The sequence below is a fragment of the Geotrypetes seraphini genome, chromosome 2 (assembly GCF_902459505.1).
Source record: "Geotrypetes seraphini chromosome 2, aGeoSer1.1, whole genome shotgun sequence".
NCBI lineage: Eukaryota > Metazoa > Chordata > Amphibia > Gymnophiona > Dermophiidae > Geotrypetes > Geotrypetes seraphini.
Window position 1 is genome coordinate 274,214,549 of NC_047085.1, and position 27,567 is coordinate 274,242,115.

The 27,567-nt window shown below is 46.9% G+C and overlaps 1 protein-coding gene across 4 annotated transcripts in view; it reads left to right on the forward strand.

Annotated features, from left to right (window-relative positions):
* The window catches only part of LOC117353586 (NFX1-type zinc finger-containing protein 1-like), a 299,791-nt gene that overhangs the window by 237,792 nt on the left and 34,432 nt on the right, over positions 1–27,567 (forward strand). For all 4 annotated transcript variants that reach the window (XM_033929706.1, XM_033929708.1, XM_033929705.1 and 1 more), the window contains 2 exons: positions 6,725–6,864; positions 11,248–11,402. In XM_033929706.1, the coding sequence (XP_033785597.1) occupies positions 6,725–6,864; positions 11,248–11,402 (295 nt within the window). The remainder of the gene's footprint in view (positions 1–6,724; positions 6,865–11,247; positions 11,403–27,567) is intronic.

The window sequence follows — 27,567 nt, forward strand, 5'->3', positions numbered from 1 at the left end:
CCTATACCTTGGAAACGGACGGACGGACGGATGCCAAACCCGCCCATCCGGCAGGCTAGCTGGCTCCGGAATGGGGCCGGATTGGCTCAGGCAGCTGAAACCCCGCCTCCAACCTGGTCCATGTGCTTAAGGCCCCGCCCACAGGAGGAGCCTAATGCTCCCGGGCCTATTCTGGTTGGCCCAGGCGCTTCAGGCCCCACCTGTGGGTGGGGTTTCAGCCGCCTGGGCCAATCCGGCCCCATTCCGGAGCCGGCTGGCCTGCCGGACGGGCGGGCTTGGCACCCGGCCGGCCGGCCAAAGTTTCCAAGGTATGGGGGGTGGCTTTGGGGGCTCATGGGGTCAGCGGTGGGGGGTTGCGGGTCAGTGGGGGGGCCGATCGGGGGGTCAGGGGGTAGTCATTGGGAGGGTTGTGTTGAGGGCAGGAGGGCCTTGGATCCCTCCTGCCCATATTGTAGTCGGAGGTGGGGGGTAGGGGGTCCACCTGGGCAGGAGGGGTTGGGCTCCCTCCTGCCTGATCTTGTAGGGGGTGGGGGGCGAGAGGCCAGGACGGCTTGGGCTCCCTTCTGCCCAAACGTAATCGGGGGGGGGAGGGGGTGCCGCGGGTGAGGAGGGCTTGGGCTCCCTCTTGCCCCGATCGTAATCGCCGGGGCCAGGAGGGCTTGGGCTCTCTCCTATCTCAATGTTATCGGTGAGGGTCGTGGGTCTCCAGGGCAGGAGGCCTTGGGCTTCCTCCTGCTCCGATCGTTGTGTGTGTGTGTGTGTGGGGGGGGGGGGGGGTATGTGGATTCTGTAACCAGTGTTGTTTTTGACAGACACCGGTTACAGAATCCAGCTTTTAGGCAAAGGACTGGCTCCTCCTTCGCCTACAGCAACTCTGGCTCCTCCTTTGCCTAAGCAACTCTGGTGTTAAACTGGTTAGTCATCCCACTAACCAGTTTCACACCAGAGTTGCTTAACTCTCTATCAAGCTTACTCAATCAGATAGAACTCTGGATGTTATCCTATAGATTAAAATTAAACTCTGACAAAACTAAATTCTTCCTTGCTACCCCGAACGACAAAATCAAAGACACCACAATACAAGTGAATGGATCGGATTTCCCCATTGAACAAACCTTAAAAGTACTGGGAGTTACTTTAGACAAACATCTATCCCTGGAGAAACACACAGATCTTACAGTTAGGAAAAGCATCTCGATTCTCTGGAAACTCCACACCATAAAAAAATACTTCGACGACACCTCATTTCACCTATTAGTACAATCCTCCATTCTCAGCATCCTGGACTACTGCAACATCATTTACTTAGGCTCCACAAAGAAAACCATTAGGAGACTAAAATTGATTCAGAACACCGCCGTCCGCCTTATATTCGGCTTGAACAAATGGGAACACGTCACCCCCTTCTACCACAAATTGCACTGGTTACCATTTGAATCCAGAGTCCTATTCAAGTTCGCATGCTTCTGTTACAAAACTGTATTTGATATATCTCCAAGTTACCTCAACCCACACTTCAATTTAAATTGCAACAATAAGAACTCCCGCAGAATTCATCTATTCGCCTTCCCCTCTCTAAAATTGTGTCATTTCAAAAGGTTCCTTGACAAAACCTTCTCCTTCCAGGCGGCCAAACTGAACCCATGGCTAACCCAAATTGTGCTTGATGCCTCCACCTACCTCGACTTTAGAAAACAACTCAAAACACACTTATTCCATGGACAGAACCCTTAATTACTCTTTTTTTTACTTCTCTCTCCCCAACCACCAATGATCTGGAATCTCTACCTACTCCTTCTCATTGTACATTCCTAACCTGTTAACTTCAATGACTTCATTGTTTGTATCTTTGACTAACAGATGTGAACTGCCTAGAACTCCCTGGGTATGGCGGTATACAAAATAACGTTGTTATTATTATTAAAAGCTCTTGTTTTGGACGTTTGGGGCTTAGGCTATTTTTAGGTTGATTATAGGGTATAAGTTTAGACATAGTGGTGCTCTGGGCGTTTAAACAGCTGAACGTAGAGACAGGCCATTATCAAAAAAAATCTCCTTTTGGACGTTTTTTTTGATTATGGACATTTTCCCTGCTTCTACTTTCAACGTTTAAGGCCTTAGGCCAAAAGGTGACTTAGACATTTTTTTAATTATGCCCCTCTATGTGCCCAAAACTAAAGGGGGCATATTGAAGGCGTGAGCTGGGTAGGCTTTGGGTGGGCTTAGACATATTGTGGCAAAAATCAAATGTTTCCCAAGATATCCTGTCCTGAACTTAGACATTGTGAACTAGACCTGTTTTAAAAGTATCCTAGGAGCCAAAAAGGTACACAGACTGACCAGGTGACCACTGGAGGGATTAAGTTAATGACTCCTGTCGAGGATTTCTGGCTATTGTGAGCATGCCTAGAGTGAGGGAGAGTGGAGATCTTAAGAACTCCACTACGGCCAGTATTGAACAAACCTGTACATTTAGTGTCCTATATATGGTGATTCGGGTAGGATGGGCTAGAGAAGGCGGAGCTCCACTCACTTGGAACATGAGGATGTTATTGGCCAGACTTTATAGCAGATATCCTACAAACAACGGGATGGTTAGATAGGCTAGAGTGAGCTTAGACAGCAAATTCAGGTGTTGAAACCTAGGACATTACCAGGTGGGCAATAGTCTATGGCCCTGAAATATCAAAGACGAGACAAGTTAACTTAATCATGTATTTCTAATGAGAATAACTAATGGGCAGACTGGATTGACCGTTCAGGTCTTTATCTGCCATCATTTACTATGTTAGGTATCCAGTGAGATACATACAGGCCTAAGTCAAGGAAGATGTTTGAAAATTAAGGGTTGGGGACAGAAACAGAGAAAAGGATGGAATAATGGAGTTTGAGATATGGATTTGACATAACCATCACATTTGTACCTATGTTGTGGGACCATGGCAGATGGGTGAACTTTAGAAGACATAGGATAAGGGAACATTTCATAGCAGAAGTTAAGTTGTTTATGTTTGGGTGTGCTGGTGGATGCATCACTGAAGTCATCTGCACAGTGCGCAGCAGCCTCAAAAAAAAAAGCCAACAGGATGCTGGGCATCATAAAGAAGGGCATAGCAACCAGAACACCGGAAGTCATCATGCCATTGTATCGAGCGATGGTGCGTCCACATCTGGAATACTGCGTTCAGTATTGGTCGCCGCACCTCAAGAAGGACATGGCGGTACTTGAGAGAGTCCAAAGGAGAGCAACGAAATTGGTAAGAGGGCTGGAACACTGCACATACGCCGAGAGGCTGGATAGGCTGGGGCTCTTCTCTCTGGAGAAAAGGAGGCTCAGGGGAGATATGATAGAGACCTTCAAGATCATGAGGGGCCTAGAGAAGGTGGATAGGGACAGATTCTTTAGACTGAAGGGGACAGCAAATACGAGGGGACATTCTGAGAAACTGAAGGGAGACAGGTTCAAAACAAAATGCAAGGAAGTTTTTTTTCACCCAAAGGGTCGTGGACACTTGGAATGCGCTACCGGAGGAAGTGATAAGGCAGAATACAGTACAAGGATTCAAACAGGGATTGGATGGATTCCTGAGGGATAAAGGGATCGTGGGATACTGAGGGAGGAGCTGGGATGTAACACAAGTATAGGAAGTAAATCAGGTAATGAGTATAAACTAACCTGGTCGTGCATGTGCAAGACCGGAGGGCTAGGACTTCGATAGGAAGGCAGGACTTAAATGGGAAACCAAGGTGGCAAGGGAGCCCCTTCTGATGATTCAGACAGGTCTTGACCTGTTTTGGGCCGCCGCGGGAGCGGACTGCTGGGCGGGATGGACCTGTGGTCTGACCCGGCGGAGGCACTGCTTATGTTCTTATGTTCTTATATAAAGCTTAACAGTTATTAAGAGTCATATTTATGTTTACCGTATATCAGTTTAGCTGCTGTATTCTGGATAAGTTGTAGCCTCCTCAAATTACATTTACTTAAATAAGCATAATTAAGTTGCCATAGTCCAACTGAGATAAAATAACGGCCTGAACTAAAACTGCAAAATGTTGCTGAAAAAAAAAGACGTACTCTTCTAAGCATCTTTAAACTGAAAAAACATTTTTTAGTAACATGATTAATTTGATTAGATAATGAGAGTGAAGAATCCAGAATAAAACCCAGAATTCTAGATGGAAAATCAATTTTCAGTGAGTCGCTAGAGGCTAATAAAATTGAGCTAGGCAACTGCTCAATTTTTGGCTCAAACCATAATAATTTTGTCTTGGTAATATTTAATTTCACGCACACTGAAAATGCCCAATCTTGGATTCTTAAGATGCAGGAATTAATGTCTGATTTCAAACTATTCAGAGAAGGATCAACTTCCAACAAAATAAAAATATCATCTGCATAATTATAAATTGTTTCGATTGGAAATAGTTTCAAAGATTGCAAAGTAGTCATATAAATGTTATGTAAAATAGGGGACAATGGAGAGCCCTGCAGTACCCCACAAACAGAGGTCCAGATGGGTGAAAACTTGCCCTCATTATGGATTTGATACAATCTTAACATCAAAAATCCTTTAAACCAGTCTAATACCTTTCCGTTAAGACCAATATTAGCTAACAATTGAATCAAAATATTATGGTTAACGACATCAAAAGCCGCTGATAAGTCAAATTGTAGCAAAATTGCATATCGGCCCTGAGGTAGAAGACCCTTAACTTTCACTACCAAAGGATTCAGTAGTGTTTCTGTAATATAATTTGTACGAAGCCCATGCTGAAAAGGGAGCAAAATTGAGAATTTATACAAATACAGTAGTACCTTGGATTACGAGCATAATCCATTCCAGGAGCATGCTCGTAATCCAAAATGCTTGTTTATCAAAGCGAGTTTCCCCAAAAGAAATAATGGAAACTCGCTTTGATACGTTCCCACCCCCCTCACCCCCGATAACCGGCATCGCTCCCCCCGCTCGCAAAGGCCCTCTCCTCCAACCGCACCCCCCTCCGCCAGTACAACTTAAATTTACCCACCTCCCCGTCTAGCAGCGGCACTGGCACGCAGGCACAGCTCGTGTGCCTAGAAGATCTTCCGGCTTCAGTTCATAGACAAAGCGCGCCTTTGTCCCGGCGCGCTTTTGACCTGACACCTCCGGCTTCTGCCGGAGAATCTTGGCGAGAGGGAGAATTAGAAGTCCTTGAGCATGCGCAGATGCATGCTCAAGGCAGGCAGGCAGAAGCCAGAGGTATCAGGTCAAAAGCGCACCGGGACAAAGGCGCGCTTTGTCTATGAACCGAAGCCGGAAGATTTTCTAGGCACACGAGCTGTGCCTGCGTGCCGGTGCTGCGAGGGGGCCTTTGCGAGCGGGGGAAAGCGATGCCGGTTATCGGGGGGGGGGGGGGGTGCTCACAAATTGAGTCAACACTTGGTTTGCGAGTCAAAAGTTTGCTGAGTGTTTTGCAAAACACTCGCAAACAGGGTTACTCACAAACCGAGGTTTGACTGCATTCTGAAAGCTGTTTAGAGGGAAGAAAAGGGTAAATGACTTGAGGCTGTAGCTCAAGAGGAAATCATGTGCTGTGATTATAACCATGGACACATGAATATGTAATTAAGTAGAGATGACATCAAAATGACTATAAACATCAGTGTGAAAGAGAATAGTGAGGGCGTTTGGTACTTCATGGTCACAACCCTCCAAGTACAAATGCTCTGTTGTTCTTTTTACCTAATAGAAAGTTTCATTATTGAAAAAATGTTTTCCAATCTATGTACTTTTTTCTCATATTGTTTGATACAAATATTTGTTGATACAAATATGAGGAGTCCCGCCTTAGAAGAGGGGACCTAACCTCATCCCTGATGGGTCTAGTCCAGCCACCTTGATGGGATGGAAGCAGCCCAGTCTTGTCATCCTCCCACCCCCAACACTTCCCCAATGGTCACTAATCCTTCCCACCCCACAAAGATCTGAATGAAACAGTATATACCTGTCTCTAGAACTGCAGCATCTGGTATGGAAAAGCCTAGCAGATCATCAAGCAGGTGTCTTAAGTAGCCCGGTGAGTAGGTTAGTGAACCATAGAGAGGAAGACCCAGGCCCATAAGCCACTCTAACCACTACATTTATGGTGGAAAGTGTGATCCCACTAAACCTTGCTATACTGCTATATAGGTGCCACCTGCAGCCATAAGGGCTATTGGGGTGGCCGACAGGTCAGTATAGTAGGTTTGGGGGGAGTTTTGAAGGGCTCAGCATAAATTAGAAGGGGTGTATAGTACATCTGGCACCCTGTATGTGAAGTTCACAGCAGTGCCCTCTGAGGTGCCCCACTTCTCTGTTGGGATATCTTTTTGGCTAGTTCATTACAACGCAGGTCCCTCCTACGTCCAACTGGTTTGGATTAGGACGTTTCTGTGGTAAAAAATGACAAACAAAGTTGGCTATCCTGGCGGCCAAGATGGCTAAGTGGTAATTAAAAAACAAACAAACTCTATGTCTAGCGGTTTTGCCAGTTTTGAAAATGGCCGTTTGTTCGCTTCTGACTTTGGACGTCCAACAGGAAATGTCCAAAGTTGAACTTAGACATCCTGTCGAAAATGCCTTGCCACATGTTGTGTTGTTCACTGCCAAGAGTAGGATTCCCCTCAGATTGGTAGGTTATAAATACATGTATATGTAGGTACATAAATAAATAAAACAAATGTGCTCTTGTATTAATTTGTCAGATAACCAAAGAAATGAAGAAAAAACTAAAAAATCTGGTTAAGCATGAGCTGAAGAAGTCATATCATATGGCTGAAGAAGAATCAGAGGAAATATGTGACTTGTGGAAGCTTCCATTCCAGAAGCGCTGGGAATTATACAGGTTTTTTTTTCTACTTTACTATTTTTTTTTTGTTTTCTCAAAACAGATATATATAAAACACCTTGATGCAAAGGGTTGTTTTTCTTACAATGCACTGTTAGGTAACTGAGCCTTTTTTTCTCTCTGTTCTGAAATATCTACTGCTGATAAATAAGTTACACATTTGTATTAGTAGAGAACAGTAAAATGGAGGATATTTTGTTGTGTTGACTTAAAACCAGCTAAATCCTCCCTGCAGCAGTGTTCTAAGCAGTTTACAATTAACATTAGAGATATGAAGGGTTTTACATACAGTACATGATTACAGATTTAGAAACCGTGTGCTGCTTGTACACATACAAATGTGCTATATGTCACTTTGCCGTTAACATGTATAGATGCCAATGGAAGCTTAGATTTTAAGATGGCATATTCTGGGGATGGTAAGGGCAGCCCAAAAAACTAAGGGGCTCATTTTCAAAAGAGAAAAACATCCAAAAAGTGGCATAAAGGAGCAGATGGACGTTTTTCTCTCCAAATCCTTCCAATTTGGTATTTTCGAAACCTTTTTTTTATAATGATTTCTATGCTTTTTGTCTGCAATGGGGCTTGTTGGAGGCATTTTGTGGGTGGTACTAGGGTTTGCTTATGACTTGGACATTTTTCTGCCTTAATCAAACATTTTAGAAAATGTCCAGGGGTACAATTTAGATGTTTGTGGCTAGACCTGTTTTAATAATAAATAAGTGCCAAAAAGTTGCACTAACCGAGCAGATGACCACTGGAGGGATTTATAAACATGATCCCCCACACTCCCCCAGTGGTCATTGAACCCCTCCTACATCTATTGAATTATTTTTATTATTCCCTCTTCCTTCCTTCATCTATGTCTGTTATGTATGATAATTGTTTATTCCTTTTTATAGGTACTGCAGTTAAATTGTGAGCCCATTGGGACAGGGAGGGAAATTACTTAAAGTACCTGATTAGATTTTTGGCTATTGTATAAGTCTAGTTTTTATTTATTTTCTTGTAAATCGCTTTGAAGCCAGTGTGATGATTTAACGGTATATAAACTCTGCATTAAATTTAAATTAAACTTGGATTTAGACACTTATGTGTTTTCTGTTTTACAATGGGAATAAATGTATGTTTCAAAAAAATGTTCCCATCAGCGTTTGTAAGTGTCAGCTAACTGATCATTTAGATATGTAATTGAAGGGGCAGTTGTGCTTATGTTTATGTTTTTATTCAAATTTGATTTACCACTGAATCTTACAGAGTTCTCAGCGGTTTACATATCTTTTACAGGTATTTCAAGCATTTTCCCTATCTGTCCTGGTGGGCTTGTTTGATAGCTTCAGATGATATGGGCTGTCCTCTTAGAGCAGCAAACAGGTCTCTTGAGTAGCCTGGCTGTCGGTGCATTGGATGCCAGAGAAGGGTACCCTGGCCCATATCCCATTCTAACTATTACACGTAGTGGAAACTGTGAGCTTACCAAAACCCACCCAAAATCTACTATACTTACATATAGGTGACACCTGCAGGCATAAGGGTTATTGGTGTGGTTTATAGTTGGGTCCAAAAGACAAAGACAACTACTACAGGCAGATGTACAAGATGCAAGCAAAGTTTATTTTAAACAAAGAAACAGATTGTTGTGTACAAATAGACCACTTTATATAAAACTAGTCTTTAAGCCCGTTACATTAATGGGTGCTAGAAAGCAGCTCCCTTTCCCTCTCCCCCTCCAGTTCCTCCCTGTCTCTCCGTAGCCCCCCTTCTGTCTTCCCCCCTAAGCAAAATGATCTGCCTCCCAGCACACCCCTCTCCCCGAAGCAGCTCCCTTTCCCTCTACCCCTCCAATTCCTCCCTGACAGTGTCTCCGTGGTCCCCCTTCTGTCTCCCCTCCCAAGCAAAGCTGTCTGCCTCCCAGCACACCCCTCCCCCCAAAGCAGACCCCTTTCCCTCTACCCCTCCAATTCCTCCCTGATTGTCTCTCTGTGGCCCCCCATTTTTTCTCCCCCCCAAGCAAAGCTATCTACCTCCCAGCATACCCCTCCCCCAAAGCAGACCCCTTTCCCTCTGGCCCTCCAGTTTCTCCCTGGCTGTGTCTCCGTGGCCCCCCCTTCTGTCTCCCCCCCAAGCAAAGCTATCTGCCTCCAAGCACACCCCTTCCCCAAAGCAGGCCCCTTTCCCTCTCCTGCTCCAGTTCCTCCCTGTGGTCCCCCTTCTGTCTCCCCCCCAAGCAAAGCTGTCTGCCTCCAAGCACAGCCCTTCCCCAAAGCAGACCCCTTTCCCTCTCCAGCTCCAGTTCCTCCCTGTCTCTCCGTGGCTCTCCTTCTGTCTCCCCCCCAAGCAAAGCTGTGTGCCTCCAAGCACACCCTTACCCCAAAGCAGGCCCCTTTCCCTCTTTCTCTTCCTTCTTCCCAGTTCCTCCCAGTCTCTTCGTGGCCCACGCGATTTTCTCTTCTCGCGGTCTGGCACCCCCTTCCCTTTCCGCGGTCGACAAACCTCTTGCCTCCAGCAGCCTCCGCAGCACTGTAAACACGCTGCTTCGCAGCCTCTACTGCCCCGATTTGCTCTTCCGTGTCCCTGATGACATCATCAGAGAAACGGAAGAGCAAATGAAGGCAGTAGAGGCTGTGAAGCAGCGTGTTTACAGTGCTGCGGCGGCTGCTGGAGGCAAGAGTTTTGTTGACCGCGGGAAGGGAAGGAAAGGGGGTGGCGGCGGCGGCAAAGGACTAAGGTAGCCGGCCAGACCGCGAGAAGGGTGGGCTGAGAGGAACCCGGGACCATGGCAGAGGCTCGTTGCACAGTGTAAATACAGTTGCTCAGTGTGAGGCTTCCTTCGCTCTTCCGGGTCTGCATTCTGACTCCTCAACGTGCCAGTCTGAGCCGGCACAGGCGGTTGAGGGGGGAAGGTTGTGGTCGGAGTTGCTAGGCTGCAGCGGATGTGTGAGTTGTGAGTGTGGGGCCTGCAGCTGCGCGAGGTGGAGACGGAGAGCAGGCTGTGTTGACGTTGTAGGCGCACATGCGCACTCGTATTTTCGCGACGGGACCAGGGAACACGTTTTTTTAGTGCGCATGCGCGGCCTATCATTTTATTATATTAGATATGGGACTCAACACGGTCTGTGTTTCAAACAACACGTCTTCTTCAGGGGTCCCAAAAAGTGGTGGTAACAAAGGACACACAACAAATGCCTGATCTGTATGTTGTGTATAATGGCACCTCTCTTATGCTCAACTCCACAGCCTCTCTGCATCTGCTCTTCTACCTCGAAATCCTGTCCCTCCTCGTGTTGTGTCCTCGGTGATAGCAGCGATTCATTTTTGCTGCCGGTGCCAGCCCCTAGGCTTGCCTTTGCCATGTCTCGCCTTTGCTGATATTACTTCCTGTTTCTTGTCCTTTGGGACATGGCAGAGGAAAATGGGGGCTGGCTCCAGCAGCAAAAATAGATCTCTGCTGTCACCAGGGATACCTGTTAGGTACACCAGGAAGGGGCAGGGTTCAGAGATAGTAGGGCAGATGCTGTAAGACCATGGAGTTGAGAGGAGAGATTCTGGATGCAGGGTAGGTGTAAAAACATGGTTTTTTTTTTTCATATATCGAGGTGGGGATATGTGGAAGGGCCCATCCAAGTTAACCGTGGGCCTATCTAAAATACTGGGTCTAGCTAAGTCACTGCCCAGCAATCTATCTCTCTCTCCACCATTCCAGTTGTCCCTCTTATTGCCAGTGTACCAGCCTTTTTTTCCAAGTGTCTGCTTTCAGCTTATGCAGTGGCCTCTCCTTGTGCTGATGCCATTAGGTTCTGGGTTGGGGGTGTAGGGTAAGAGCAGGGCCGAAGTAAGGTGGGGCAGGTTCATGTGTCCTCTTTTTGACTTCACAGATACGTTAGCCCTATGTTTGCAGCCTTTTTGATTTTTCAGACATGCAGATAAATTTTAGAATTTTGTACATGCTAAAAATGCAGCTGTAAATGTGTGCAGCTAGTTTCAGTGAGATTATTTTTTTTCAAAAGGAAAATGTGTAAACAATCCCTTTGAAAACTGATCTAACTTATGTGCATAGTTGCTACACAACTTAGGCTACACAACTTAGGCAGCCTGCCATAAAATAATCCTCGTTAGACATATATATCGGAAACATATTTTCAGCAAAATCTCTGTGGTGAGGACTTGGGGACTGAAAGATGATTGAGGAAGGCATAAGGCTTAAAGTTTGCTTAAGGCACCTAGCATCTGAACCTGCAGTCTTCTTTCTGCTGGTACATGAGCACATCAGTTGATAGTCAGAAATGGATCTGAGCAGAAGGCATGTTTATTATAAATATAATTAAATGAGATCCAGGATGAAACGTTATGATGGTCCTGTTACCTTTGTTTAAATTTAAGGCTGTGGAGATTCAACTATATTGCCAACATTCGTCATCAGATTTACAGATTTGAGAATGAATACCAACAAGTGGTTGACAGGATGAATGAACTTAGATATCAAGAAGATCTCCTGATCATGAAAGAAGCATATGTCATTGGCATGACCACCACAGGTAACTGTTCAAAAGGAGCCTTACCTTAATTTTTTATTCTTTTTGACCTATCAGCTTGTTCTTGCTCCCTTTGGAAGCGGAACCTTCTGCTGTTGAGAGACCATATGGTCCTTGCTGGGCTTTCCAACATGTTTTTATTCCATCTCTCTCCTCCTATAATAGTCATTACAGTGACAGCTAAGGGACTGCAACTTTCCTTAGACTCTACTGTATCCATCCTAAATTTTGCCCAGGAGGTCTTGCTATTGTGTGATAGCTGGAATTCCCTCTCACTAGAAGTTATTAATGCTACCTTTCTTAGCATTCCTCCAGGCTAGCCTAGATGGATGGGTTATGCACTCCTACCAGCAGGTGGGTGTTGACTGAGAGCTACAGAATTCTAGTGGAACCTATAAGTTAGCTGTACAGTCCCTCCCAGATTTAGCATTTCTCACTCTCTCAGCAGGTGATAGAAGTAGCAGCCTGTGCAATCTCGAATGGTCTGGTAGGCCTGGGAGGAAAAAAGGTTACTGGAGTCGGCAGTAGTTGTAGTTCATTCTGGCTCCTAATTTCTCTGCTTTTCTACAGGGCTGCTTCTTGGCTATTGGTTGGAGCTGTGACCCATGGGGGTACGGTTACCAGATTTTATTTTAATAAAATCCGGAGCCCTAGACCCATCCCACACCCTAAACCTAAATATACTAGACAAAACGTCCACCCCATATATGGATCACTAGCCTGCCAACTCTCAGGCACTTCACTCAAAGGATCCATAACCTGCATGCTCTGCTACATAACACCAGGGAACTGTAACACAGCAAGACCAAAATTTGAAGATTTTATTTACCAAAATTCACTAATGGCAACATACAACCTAATCCTAGGAGACCTAAACCTCCATCTCGAAGACCAATCCTCCAAACAAGTAGAAAACGTACAATCATACCTCAAAGCCTTAACATACAAGATCTTAGACCCACAATCCACACATGAGAAAGGTCACCAACTTGACATCGTAGCCTTCATGACCCAACAACCCATTCAACCAGAGATTCAAACCTCAAATGGAAAATGATCCCGATCCCTCTGGTCAGACCACTACACATACTCCTTCAACATCAACTGGGCCAAAAGCAAAAACAAACCAAAAGCTCAAAGAACAACCTACAACTCACGTAAATACATCGATCCCCTCCAAATTCTGGAATAAAACAGACGCAATAATCCAAGATTGTAACCCCAAGGACTTCATCTCACAATGGCGCAGTCTAAGTACAGCTACCCTAGATGAGCTAGCCCCAATTCAAACAAAAACCACAATCAGCAGACGATCAGACAAGTGGTTCGAGAACGAACTACTCCTACTCAAAAGACAATGCAGATGACTAGAAAGAAAATGGAGAAAAAGTAATCAAGCCCACAAAAACAGCATGGAGAAAACTAAACCAACAATACAAACTAAAACTGAAAGAAAAAAGAAAGACACACTACTCTAACCAAGACACAAAAAAAACTATTCCAATTACTAAAAGAACTCACAGACACCAAACCCTACCTGACCAATAACGACACCCCGCCACCCTCAGCCACCCTTTTAGCTGAATACTTCAAAAACAAAATCACAACTGCCAGGACTACCTTCACTGGAACCTTTACTCACCTAGAAGAGATCACATTGCCCCCCACGAAAAAAGAATCAGTTGCAGCAGACAGAACCTGGTCCCACTTCTCCACTATACAATGATTAGACCTTAACAAACTTTATAAAAAATACAGCCATGCAGCCTGTGACCTCAACCACTGCCCATCATACCTGTTAAAAACCTCCAGTACTTTATTCCGCACCCTCCTCTTACAATGGATACAAACCTTGCTCACAGACGGCCTTTTCCCGCAAGACCTCAGCGAAATCGTCACCCCGATCCTAAAAGACCCCAAAGGAGCAACTGATCAACCATTCAACTACAGACCCATAGCCTCAATACCACTTTATGTCAAGCTAATGGAAGGCCTCGTAGCTAAACTCCTCACCAACTACCTAGAAAACCACAACCTACTCCACACTACACAGTCTGGTTTCAGAACCAATTACAGCACAGAGACACTACTGATCCCTCCTGGACACAGCTAGACAACACTTCAGCACAGGCTGAAAAATGCTGATTATACAACTAGACCTCACCGCAGCTTTTGACCTGGTAGGCCATGACATCCTACTACAAATAGGAATCACAGGTAAGGTACACACATGGTTTCAAGGTTTCCTACAATCCAGGACTTACAGAATAAAGTCAAACAAAGTAAAATCAGAACCATGGTCCAACCCCTGCGGCGTACCTCAAGGATCGCTTTTATCTCCCACACTCTTCAACCTCTACATTGCATCCCTTGGCACCTGCCTAGACAAATTAGGCCTAACCTCCTATAGCTATGCCGATGACATCACTATTTTCCTTCCTTTTGATCAACCAGCGCCCTTCATGACAGACACACTACACAGAACACTAGAAACAGTAGCAACATGGATGAAAGAGCACAAACTGAATCCTGACAAAACAAAATTCATCCTCCTTGAAAATAACAAAACCCCAACCATAACAAACCTAGTAATAAACTCAATCACAAACCCCATTCAATCCACTCTAAAACTTCAGGAAATGCTGATAGACAGAGGCTGTACCATGCAGCCACAAATCAACAAAACACTACAGAAATCATTCGCAGTCATGAGAAACCTAAGGCAAGTTCAAAAATTCTTCAACAGAAAACAATTCCAGCTCGTGGTCTAGTCCCTAGTCCTGGGTCTTCTAGACTACTACAACATCCTCTGTCTTCCCCTGCCCCGCAACCATGATAAAACAACTACAAACAGTACAAAACACATCTCTGAGATTTATCTACTCACTAAGGAAACACGACCACATCACAGCGGCTTACCTCAATTCACACTGGCTCCCAATACAAGCAAGAATACTATTCATATTCTACTGTCTACTATTTTAAGACCATAAACGGAGACTGTCCAGCCTACTTGAACAACCGACTAATCCAAACAACCACAACCAGACATAGGAGAACCCACACTCCATTCACGCACCCTCCAATCAGAAACGTCAAACGAAAAAAATGTACGATTGCTTCCTGGCCACTCAAGCAGCAAAACTAGACTATCAATTCTCCAATTTACTGATCACGACCCCAGACTACAAAACCTTCAGAAAAGAAATAAAAACCCTGCTATTCAAGAAATCCTTAAAGACAAACTAACACAGCAAGAATCATCTCAATCCCCAATAGCAACCTGCTCCACTCCATAACTCCTTATGTATTCCTAAATGTCCAAATAACTCCTTATGTAATCCACTTTGAACCGCAAGGTAATGGCAGAATAGAAATCACTAATGTAATGAATGTAATTTTTTATTGTAGCTCAGCCCTCCCCCCCTTTACCCACACTGTTTTACATGCATCATGTTCCTATACTTTCCTTAGATTGTAAGCTGCCTAGATAGCATGATTGTAAGGCAGGGTAGAAAATACTAATAAATTTGAAACTTTAAGCTCTATTCTGGTGTCTTAGAGAGATTCTGCCTGATATTCAGCTCCTGGCAGGTTAAATGACACTTAGCTGGCTAAGCGCTTAATATTCAGTGTGAGAAGGCCTCTGAATATTAACATTTAGTGGCTAGCCCAGTCACCAGCTTTGTTGTGCAACATAACAGGTTAACAATAATATTCATTAGGTGACCTGGATAGACCCACATAAATAGCAGGTCAATCTTTGGTCACTTAGCTGACTATATGTTTAGCAGCTAAGAATAGACCGGAAATTCAATGCTGGTTGCTGGATATGGCCCAACATTGAATTTCCGGGTTCGCTGCTGTCTGCGGGAATCTACCCAGCTAACTCCCATAATCTGAATTTTGGCCCCATTGGGTCCAGTTTGCCTTTGAGTATTCTCACAAGGGCAGAAAGAGAGAAGAGATTTGTCTTCCTTTCCTTTTCTCCGAGTTTTGCTTCTTACAATATAGGTTTATGATTTGTTCTCCATTCTTGATGTACCTTATCTCCTTCTGGCAGTGCCAGTTGGTATGAAGCTCACTGCACTGGCCATTAGGAGGAGTAGTCTGATGGTTAATGCAGTGAAATGAGAACTTGAGGAACTGGATTTGATTCCCGCTGCAACTCATTGTGACTCTGAGCAAGTTGCATAAGCCTCCATTGCTCTAAGTACAAAAACAAAATATAAGCGCACATAATGTCCATGACGGAGTTTCTAAAGAGATTGTTTTTATTGCTGTTGCTGCTACTCTCTTAGGCTAAGTTCTTGTTTTGCGGTTTTATTTGAAACCTTATCCACCTGGGACCCTGTGTTGGGTCCTTTGGTTTGGTACAAGGTGGAAACATTAACCGCATTCATGATTTTGGTTTAATAAAATTAGCCTGCATCTTTGTACATCTGTTTGCAGTTCTCTTTGTTTTGGCTTGTGCTCTTCTCACTGCAGATTGTGTTGGATTTCTTTCCCTTTTGTTGGTTACCTTGAGTAGATATTCATATTACAGCTGGCTTCTACATCTCACATTTAAGTGAGCACTGCAATTTCATTGTACAGCTTTGTTCAGCATATTTTCCAATTCCCTTCTGGAAGTTTTGATCATGATTATGCCCTAGAGCTCCTACTTCGAAGAACTCTAATTCAACACAATCAGATAGCTACTGATGTGGTTCAGCTGTACAGTTTCATTGCAACAGAGTATGCAACTTTTTCCTTATATGGGTGATTATGTCTGCAGCCTGTTTTGTGCCTCTATCTCTCCCCCCCACCTCATAAGATAAGTGTCTTTGAGTGCTAGTACTGAAGAGATGCAGATTGTTTTGTGCTTTAGTCATGTTTCTTCTGCCATGAAATATCACAGGATGGATTGTTAACTTTGAGTGTTGCCATGAATTAGTGTCTGACTTTGTGGTAGTGTCTGACTTTGTGGTAAGCCAGTGTTTCTCAACTTCTTCAAGTCAAGTATCCCCTAAGCCTAACAAATACCAACCGAGTACCCCCACCCAAGCTCTACCTCAGAGCCACCCAAGCTCCGCTCCTGCCCCCACCCTATAATAATAGTACTAATTGTAACGCAATTTCTTCCATCCATTTTTCATATAAACACAATATAATCTTATTAATACATAATGCTAACCACAAAATTTTAAAAACACAAAGCACACTGTATGAACAGAAAATGTTGATTATAATTTATATTCGGGGGGTTTTCAAAGAGGTTAAGGCAGATGACTTTAAAATATGCAATCAGTAACAACTGTAGAAAAATAGAGCAAAATATAGACAGCAGATACAAATTCACAAAACTGATGCATTTTGATCACTAAATTGAAAATAAAATTATTTTTCCTATCTTTGTCTGGTGATTTCATGAGTCTCTGGTTGCATTTCCAATATTTATTTCTGTCTGCCTTCTGCACGTTTCCTCTCCTCTTGACCCTATTCCCTTCCCCAACCAATATTTCTCTCTCTCTGTCCCTCCATGAGTCCAACTTTTTTTCCTCTCTCCTCCACCCCTATTGGCAATATGTCTCCCTCTCTCTCACTGTCAGTCTGTCTTGAGAGATCCAGGCAACTCTCCCACCCCCTCTACTGCCACATCCAACATTTCTCCCTCTCATATCCCCTGGATCATGTGCAGCATTTTTCACCACTGCCCACCAGCCCCGTGCCCATTTCTTCTTCTATCTCCCCTCTCCAGCACCAATGCCACATTTCTCCCTCCATCACTGTCCAACATTCCTCCCCTTCAATCTTCCATCTCCACCACCATATCCAACATTTCTCCCTCTCATCCTATTCCCCATGTATGTCTACATCACTCCTCTCTCTATGCCTAATTTTTCTTTCTTCCTTTCTCCATGTGCACCATCTCTCACTTACACACTCATGCCCACACACTCATGCCCATCAATTCTCACTTTATCCCAGGACAAGCAGGCATGATAGTCTCACATGTGGGTGACTTCATCTACGGAGCCCCAGCACGGACAGCTTTTCAAGCAAACTTGATTGAAGTTTCAAGTTTGCTACACTGCACCACGCATGTGCATGCCTTCTTGCCCACTAGAGGGCGCATCCCCACCTTGTGGTCCTCAGTTCAGTTTTTTCCGCGGAGCCAGAAGCCCTGTAGAATTTGTGCTCTTCGATTTAGCCTTCTGACACCGCGGCTGTGTGCTTATTTCACGGTCGCTGTGCTTCTTTTGCCTCTTTTCTTAATTTTGTTTCCGTAAAAAAAAAAAAAATCCTTCGGCTCCGGGGGCTCCCGGTGGCCACGGCCGCGGAACCTCGTTCGTTCCCGGCCGGTTTTTGTGTCCATGTCCTGTCCCTTGACGGGCTTTAAAAAGTGCACCCAGTGTGATCGGTTGCTCTCAATTACCGATCCCCACCGGTGGTGCTTGGTTTGTTTGGGTCCTGAGCATCCTACGGAGTCCTGTGATAGGTGTTCAACTTTTCAAACTAGAGCTCTCCGCCGACGCCGTGCCAGGATGGCGGAGCTCTTCTCTGCGGACCCCGCGGCGGGGAAGGCCTCGACCTCGGCTTCGGCCCCGGCCTCGACATCGGCCTCCGGTCCCTCGACCTCGCCTCGACCCTCGACTTCCTCCAAACCTGCTGCCTCGACCAAGCCTGCTTCAGGTAAGTCCTCCCTTCCATCCTCGACTCCAGGGTCGGCGAAGAAGCCATCCTCGGACTCCTCGACTGCGGGTGGGTCGTCCTCTGCCCCACCCCGAGTAGCAAAGCCCAGTGCCCCGAGGGAATACTCGAGACCGAGGTCGCCCTCCAGGGAGCACCCTGTGGCCCCGGACCTGCCAGCCATGATGGGGGTTCCGGTCTTCCAGGACTTGCTCCGAGCGCTGATTGCCTTGGAGCTATCCGGGGCCCTCGCACACCTGCAGCAGGCTTCGGCCTCGGCTGCTCCGGCCTCGACTGCCCCGGCGTCGGCGGCCTCGGTCTCGGTGCCTTCGGCTTCAGCCCCCGGGGGTCGGCCGACCTCGACCCCGACCTTGCCCTCGACCTCAGTTGACCAGCCTGAGAGGAGTGTCAGGCCTCGGGACAAGGTGCATCGGGTTAGGAGGATCTCTTCCACGTCCTCTTCCTCGAGGTCCTCCTGGGGCTTCTCGCCCTCGGGTCGGCCTCGGGCGAGGCGTCGGCCGAGGAAACCCAAGCGTTCTCGTGCTTCCCCTCGGAGACGCAGTCGCTCCTCGCCGACCGGTGGTGAGACTTACGTGTCTCGGAGCTCCGCCTCGATAATCCGGGGCTCTTCCAGTCCCCCGGGGGAAGGGGTTCGAGAGACTCCTCGCCGAGACGGAGGGGACGGGCCTCGGTTCCTCATACCCCGGGGACTTCCCCCAAGGGCTCCTCGGGGCATAGGCGGTCCCCGACCCCTTCGAGGTCACTCGGTACGGCCTCCTGGGGATCGGGGTCTGGTAGGGAGCCTCGGTATTCCCGCGAGGCCTCCCCCTCTTTCTTGGCGGCTCGGACCTTGCGTACTCCTTCCCCGCCTGCTAGGCCCTCTTCCTTCTCAAAATTTGTGCAGGATATGGCACGGGCCTTAGACCTGGACTTGCTTGCTGGGTCTCAGTACACAAAGGAGTTTTTGGAGGAACAAGACCTGCCCACTCCCCCGAGAGAAACTCCTCGTCTGCCTCTCAAGGTCCTCCACCAGACCTTCCTGAGACATTTGGACTCCCCTCTTACAGTCACAGCGGTGCCTTCTAAGATGGAGTCCAAGTACCGGACCATACCATGTAAGGGCTTCGAGAAAGCACAACTGTCTCACCAGTCGTTGCTGGTGGAGTCGGCGCTGAAAAAGTCACAGCCCGCTAAGGTTTCCGCGGCGGTTCTGCCCGGACGGGAGGGACGGACCCTAGACAAGTTTGGTCGTCGCCTCTATTCCAACTCATTGATGGCTACCAGGGTCCTTAATTATGCCTTTACGTTCTCCTCTTACCTTCGAAGCATGGTCAAAGACTTGCCTCGTTATCAAGGGGTCCTGCCAGATTCCCACAAGGAGGGGTTTGCCACCTTCATGTCCAACTTATCTCAGCTGCGTCTGTACCTGTTTCACGCTGTCTACGACGCATTTGAACTGGCCTCCAGGGTATCCGCCTTTGCAGTCGCGATGCGCCGGCTGGCATGGCTACGTACCCTGGACATGGACCCGAATTTACAGGAACGTCTGGCCAATCTACCCTGTGTTGGCTCTGAATTATTTGATGAGTCCTTGGAGGCGGCGACCAAACGCCTGTCGGAACAGGAGCGCTCCCTTGCCTCCTTGGTCCGTCCTAAACCTCGGGCCCCGCCGCAGAAGCCGTTTCGGCCTCCCCCCAGGCGATACCCCCAGAAGTCCACGCCGGCCTTCTCTAGACCTCCGCCCCGGCGCCCGCCGCAACAGGGTAGGGGAGGCCAACAAAAACCTCAGGCGCAGGGGACGTCCAAGCCGGCGCCGTCTTTTTGACGGGATGTGCGGATGGGGGCGGGCCCCCTCCGCACTCTCGCCGAACCCCCTTCCTATAGGGGGTCGACTCCGAGCCTTTTATGCGGCCTGGGCCGGGATCATTTCAGATGCTTGGGTGCTCCGGATTATCTCCGAGGGCTACTCGCTCAATTTCTCAGCCACGCCGCCGGAGCATCCGCCGGGGGCTTACCCATTCAGTCAGGCCCAACTTCCTCTTCTTCTCGCGGAAGCGAGGGCCTTGTTGAGCCTTCAGGCGGTGGAACCTGTACCCCCCGACCAACGGGGACGGGGTTTTTACTCTCGTTACTTTCTGGTCCCAAAGAAGACCGGGGACTAACATCCCATTTTGGACCTCCGGAAGCTCAACAAGTTCCTGGTCCGGGAGAAGTTCCGTATGTTGTCGCTTCCGGTGTTGTATCCTCTTTTGGAGGAAGGGGATTGGATGTGCTCCCTCGACTTAAAGGAAGCATAAACACATGTTCCGGTGCATCCCGCCTTCCGCAAATTCTTACGATTTCAGATGGGGGAATTGCACCTTCAATATCGGGTCCTCCCCTTCGGACTGGCTTCGTCCCCTCGAGTCTTCACGAAGTGTATGGTGGTAGTCGCTGCAGCCTTGTGATCTCGGGGGCTACAGGTCTTTCCCTACCTGGACGATTGGCTGATCAAGGCATCGACCAGGGAGGGGGTTATCTCAGCGACCCAACAGACTATCATCTTCCTTCAACGTCTGGGGTTCGAAGTGAACTTTCCCAAGTCTCAATTGTGCCCGACTCAATCCCTTCAATTTATTGGAGCCGTGCTGGACACGGTTCGCCTCCGTTCGTTCCTCCCCCCCTCGGTTGGAGGCCCTGCTTCGATTGAGTCGCCAGGTTTCGCTGCTGCCTGTAGTATCGGCTCAGCGCATGATGGTTCTTCTGGGCCACATGGCATCGACGGTCCACGTTACTCCGTTCGCCCGCTTGCATCTGAGGCTTCCTCAGTGGACCTTGGCCTCGCAGTGGCGTCAGGATCGCGACCCAGTCTCTTGTCCGATAACGGTGACTCCTTCTTTGAGACGCTCGCTCCGTTGGTGGACCAAATCTTCCAATCTTTCCAGGGGTTTGCTCTTTCTCGTTCCTCCCCATCGCAAGGTCCTGACCACGGACTCCTCGGAGTACGCGTGGGGGGCTCATCTCGACGGTCTGCGGAATCAAGGTCTATGGTCGGCAGAGGACCGTCTTTGTCACATCAATGTGTTGGAGCTTCGGGTCATTTTTCTGGCGGCTCGAGCGTTCTGCCACTTGCTACACGATCAACGTGCGGACGGACAACCAGGTGGCAATGTATTATGTGAACAAACAGGGTGGAACGGGCTCTTGGTCCCTGTGCCGGGAAGCCCTGCGCCTTTGGGAATGGGCGGTCTCCCAGAACATCTTCCTGCGTGCGGTTTACATTCAGGGAGAGAGGAACTGTCTGGCAGACAAACTCAGTCGTCTTCTCCAGCCGCACGAATGGTCGCTGAACTCCCGGGTTCTACGCGAGGTCTTCGACCGCTGGGGGACTCAGGTGGATCTGTTTGCCTCCCCGGAGACTCACAAACTGCCCCTCTATTGTTCTCGGATGTACTCCCGGGACCGTCTCGAGGCCGATGCCTTCCTTCTCGACTGGGGGGGAGGTTCCTTTATGCATTCCCTCCCTTTCCTCTGATCTTGAGAACGCTGGTACATCTCAATTCGACCAGAGCCACTATGATTCTCATTGCGCCTCTTTGGCCCAGACAGCACTGGTTCTCCCTGCTCCTTCAACTCAGTGTCAGGGAACCTCTGCATCTACCTGTTTTTCCCTCTCTGCTGTCTCAGAGTCGGGGTTCGCTGTTACATCCCAATCTTCAGTCTTTACATCTGACCGCTTGGTTCCTTTCCCCTTGACTTCGGGTCCTGTTTCTCAGTCAGTGAGGGTGGTTTTGGAAGCCTCGCGCAAGGTCTCGACTAGGCTTTGTTATTCTCAAAAGTGGACCAGATTTTCATCCTGGTGTTCCTCGAACCATCTGGACCCGAGTTCTGTTCCAGTGTCTTCGGTGCTGGAATATTTGTTACATCTGTCTAAGTCTGGGCTGAAGACGACTTCCATTCGAGTGCATCTCAGTGCCATTGCGGCGTTCCATCGGCATCTCGAGGGTCGGTCTCTTTCTCTTCATCCTCTGGTGATTCGTTTCATGCGGGGTCTCGTAAATGTTCATCCTCCTCTGAAACCTCCTCCTGTAGTTTGGGATCTTAATGTGGTCTTAGCTCAACTGATGAAGCCTCCTTTTGAGCCTATCGACAAATCTCATCTTAAGTTTCTCACTTGGAAGGTGGTCTTTTTGCTGGCGCTCACGTCCGCTCGTCGGATTAGTGAGCTGCAGGCTTTGGTTGCGGATCCACCTTTTACTGTGTTTCATCATGACAAGGTGGTTCTTCGCACCCATCCTAAATTTTTGCCTAAGGTTGTGTCTGATTTCCACCTCAATCAGTCCATTGTTCTTCCGGTGTTCTTCCCGAAGCCCCACTCTCATCCTGGTGAGGCGGCGCTTCACACGCGTTGGCCTTTTATCTCCAACGTACCAAGTCTCATCGGAAGGTTCCTCAATTGTTTTTGTCCTTTGATCCTAATCGGTTGGGACATCCTGTTTCCAAGCGCACCTTGTCCAACTGGTTGGCTGCTTGTATTTCTTTTTGCTACGCTCAGGCTGGTCTCACGCTCCATGGTCGAGTCACAGGGCATAAGGTCCGGGCTATGGCAGCTTCTGTTGCTTTCCTCCGGTCTACTCCTGTGGAGGACATATGTAAAGCTGCCACTTCGGTTAATACGTTCACCTCCCACTACTGTCTGGACACTTTGTCCAGAAGCGACGGCCGGTTTGGCCAGTCGGTGTTACGTAATCTGTTTTCCTAAATTGCCATCCTCCCACCTGTCCTTTTTTGGTTGGCTTGCAGGTCACCCACATGTGAGAATATCATGCCTGCTTGTCCTGGGATAAAGCACAGTTACTTACCGTAACAGGTGTTATCCAGGGACAGCAGGCATATATTCTCACAACCCGCCCTCCTCCCCGGGGATGGCTTCTTTGCTAGTTATGGAACTGAGGACTACGAGGTGGGGATGCGCCCTCTAGTGGGCAAGAAGGCATGCACATGCGTGGTGCAGTGTAGCAAACTTGAAACTTCAATCAAGTTTGCTTGAAAAGCTGTCCGCGCTGGGGCTCCATAGATGACGTCACCCACATGTGAGAATATATGCCTGCTGTCCCTGGATAACACCTGTTACGGTAAGTAACTGTGCTTTCTGTTCCCTCCCTTCTGTGTCTAATAGGGTGGTGCAGTAGGCCCTCAGACAGGCAGGCACGGAGTAAGGGAGGGAGGCAGTGAGGGATCCCCAGCAGTGACTTCAGCGGGCAGGCAGGGAGGGATCCCCGCTGTTACCCCCAACAAGCGGCCCGTGTACTCCCAAGGGTACTCGTATCACATGTTGAGAAACACTGGTATAAGCGATCCATCCATGTTTCTTCAGGTAGGGTAGTGACATGAAGACCCAGTTTTTGTGTCTTGGTCAGGTTCCCTCAAATAAGGAAGTGGCCTGGAGAACCAGTTTTTTTGTTTCTTGGTCAAGACACTTGACTTATGTTTACTGGATGGAGAAAAGGCCTGATGATGTTCCAGTCTACTATAGCATGTTGGATTAAGAACGCTTAATATTTCTCGGTTGCTTTCTTCCATGAGGGAGTGGCTGCAGTCTTGGTCCTCATTACCTATTTCTCTTTTGGGCGGATTCAGTTAGTTAAAATGACTCTCTTTCCCCAGTTGTTGTATGTCTTGCAATTGATGTCTCTCTTTCTTCAAAGGAAGGATTTTCTGCAGTTTCAAAGGTTTGTCTTTGCTTTTTGCTGGCGAGGGAAGAAGATGAGAATGAAGTTGGTATGGTTATATGGGGGGAGGGTTGGGTTTACTGGATCTTAGCTTGTATAATTTGGCATCTTCATGATTGGTTAGAGGAAACGTCAATAAGCGGGTGGTATGAATACGAGACAGCTGTTTTTTCATCTGGAACCTTCGGTTTTTACTGCATGCTTCTCCTAAACAGCTACCCTCTGATTGTCGCTCTAGTCTGATTTTGGGACCGTTGAGAGTGAAATGGCAGATGTGGTTGAAATATTTGGGTATTAATCCTGTAGAATCTGATATGTTACCTATTTTGGGGAGTGGGGCATTTCTACTGGGTAGGGGTAATAAGATTTTTTTACACTGGGCTGCAGAGGACTTTACTATACTTGAGGATTTTTTGGACCCAGACCATGGGTTGTTGCCATTTGCTATGTTCTGGCAACGTGTCACACATAAGAATTGCTGCTACTGGGTCAGCCCAGTGGTCCATCGTGCCCAGCAGTCTGCTCCCGCCGTGGCCCTTAGGTCAAAGACCAGTGCCCTAATTGAGTCTAACCTTACCTGAATATGTTCTGGTTCAGCAGGAACTTGTCTAACTTTGTCTTGAATCCCTGGAGGGTGTTTTCCCCTATAACAGCCTCTGGAAGGGTGTTCCAGATTTCTACCACTCTCTGGGTGAAGAAGAACTTCCTTACCTTACGTTTGTTCAGAATCTATCCCCTTTTAACTTTAGAGAGTGCCCTGTCATTCTCTCTACCTTGGAGAGGGTAAACAACCTGTCTTTATCTACTAAGTCTATTCCCATTATCTTGAATGTTTCAATCATGTCTCCTCTTTTCAAGGGAGAAGAGGCCCAGTTTCTCTAATCTCTCACTGTACGGCAACTCCTCCAGCCCCTTAACCGAGGGGGGAGATGAATTTGCTTATTTGCAACTTAAACATTATCTTGGTTCCCTAGCCGGAACTCGAAAGGCGATTGTCCCGTTTTTTTCAATGCCTTTTAGGGAGAGATTATTATGATTTCGGAAGCTTGTAGATTGTTGTGTGAGTTGTTGCCTTCCACGGATTATGGGGTTTTGCGGGGTCGTTGGGAGTTGGATTTCGGGGTGAGTTTGGCATCCTGGGCTGTTGGGGATAGTTTAAAAGGGACTCCTTTGATCTTGGAGGCCCTTTTTCAGGAATGTCATTTTAGGGTAATTCGTAGAGCTTATTTCACCCAGTCCCAGCTCTACTATAGCATGTTGGATTAAGGAAGCTATTACTATATGATCTTAATATTTCTCGGTTGCACTCTGTGGGAAATGTACAGGGGGTCATAATAATTTTTTCCATGCTTTGTAGGGGGTGTGCTTTGATTGTGAGATTTTGGGGTCAGGTGGCAAAATATTTGACTAATCTTCTTCACCAACCATTGGGGGTACAGCCTCAGCTATTTCTCTTGGATAGGGCTCATTATTTGCTATGGTTTAGAAGTGGCAAGAAGCTATTTATTCGTAAGACTCTATTAGTGGGCAGACGTTGCATAATGCAGCATTGGGTTTCCCCCACTCCCCCCTCTTATTGGGAGTGGAGGAATAAGTTTCATGAGTTGTTCCTTTGAGATTTGGGGACCCATGCCACCTTTCAACGGTGGAAAAGGTTTCAGCAGATCTGGGGATTCTTTGTCTTCTAGAGCCTGTAATATAGCTTTAGCTCTTGGTTAGGAGCTTAATACTCTTTGCTGCATCTCTGGGTGGGGGAAGGGAGGTTGCTGGGTGGGGGGGACTGGCTATCTGGCAATGTCCGGTGCAATAAGTAACCAATTTCTGGACATTGGTGTGTGGTAAAGGGACAGGGTGGGGGTATGATATTACATTACATTACATTACGGATTTCTATTCCGCCTATACCTTGCAGTTCAAGGCGGATTACAAAAGATTTGACTGGACATTTCCAGTGAAGATCACATTACAGAAGATTTGACTGGACATTTTCCAGTGAAGATACATTTTTTTTTTTATAAGGGGGTAGCTGGATAGAATTCTAGGGGACCTTACGGGTTGGATAGTAAACTGACTGTGCCGAACTGGGTGAATTAGCAAATGGAATACAGTTAGAGTAGGCAAGATTACAATCTATTTTAGGGGTCTGTTTACTTGAATTGTGTTTAAGTGGGGTATTTGGGGGAGAATTATCTGGCGATAGGTGGATTCTCTGGAGGTAGGTGAGTTGTCTGGAGGTAGGTGAATTAGTTGGAGGTAGGTGGAGAGGGTTTAAGATATTTGGATGAATTTTTTGAAAAGCAGGGTTTTGATTTCTTTACGAAATGTTTTGAAGTTGTCCGATGTTGTCAGTAAGTTGGAGATGGAATGGTTGAGTTTTGCTGCTTGTGTTGCCAGAAGGTTGTCAAACATTTTCTTGCGTTGTGTACCTTTGAGTGGGAGGAAGGCAAAAGGGTTCGGAGGAGTGTGTGGCGCAGTAGTTGGATCTACAGCCTCAGCACCCTGGGGTTGTGGGTTCAAACCCCGCACTGCTCCTTGTGACCCTGGGCAAGTCACTTAATCCTCCATATCCCCAGGTACGTTAGATAGATTGTGAGCCCACCGGAACAGAGAGGGAAAATGCTTGAGTACCTGATTGTAAAAACCGCTTAGATAACCTTGATAGGCAGTATATAAAATCCTAATAAACTTGAAACTTGAACTAAACTTAGGAGTTCTTCTGTGTCTTGAGGTGGAGATCTGGTTTAAGCGGTTGTTTATGTAGGAGGGGGAAGAGCCGTGTACTGCTTTGAATAATAGGCAGTGGAATTTGAATTGAATTCGTGCTTGTATGGGTAGCCAGTGGGAGTCTAAGAAGGCAGTTGTTATGTGATCATATTTTCTAAGTGAGTAGATCAGTCTGAGGGCGGTGTTTTGTATAGTCTGGAGTTGCTTTATCATAATGGCTGGACAAGGAAGATATAGGGAGTTGCAATAGTCCAGCAGACCTAAGACTAGGGATTGTACAATTAGTCTGAATTGTGTTTGGTTGAAGAATTTTCTGATTTTACGTAGGTTTCTCATGGTTAGAAAAGCTTTCTGGGTCGTCTTGTTGATTTGGGACTGCATTGTGCAACATCTGTCTATGGTAACTCCTAGGAGTTTTAATTCGGGTTGTATTGGGTATTTGGTATTTTTGATTATAAGTTCTGTGATGGTAGGAGTTTTGGCCTTTTCGAGCAAAAGGAATTTTGTTTTTTCAGAGTTTAGTTTTAGTTTGTGATCTATCATCCATTTTTCTACAGTATCTAGGGTAGTTTCCAGCTTTGCTGTGGTGGAAGGCTCTGATGGGTCGAAGGGGATGAGTATGGTGATGTCGTCTGCGTAGCTAAAGGATGTGACATTTAGGTTATCTAAGGTGGCTCCAAGGGAGGAGATAAAGAGGTTGAAGAGCGTAGGTGAGAGAGGTGATCCTTGTGGGACTCCGCAGGGATTTGCCCATGGTTCTGATTTGATATCATTGTATTTTACCTTATAGGTTCTTGATTTGAGGAACCCTTGAAATCAATTGTAGACTTTGCCTGAGATCCCTATGGCGTCGAGTATCTGTAGTAATAAGGTGTGGTCAACAAGGTCAAATGCTGCAGAGAGGTCGAGTTGTATTAGTATCATCTTTTTTCCTTTACTGATGTGTTGCCGGGCTGTATCAAGAAGTGAGACCAGTAGTGTTTCTGTACTATGGTTAGTTCGAAATCCTGATTGTGAGGGGTGGAGTAGGTTATGTTTTTCCAGGTAGTTTGTGAGGTATT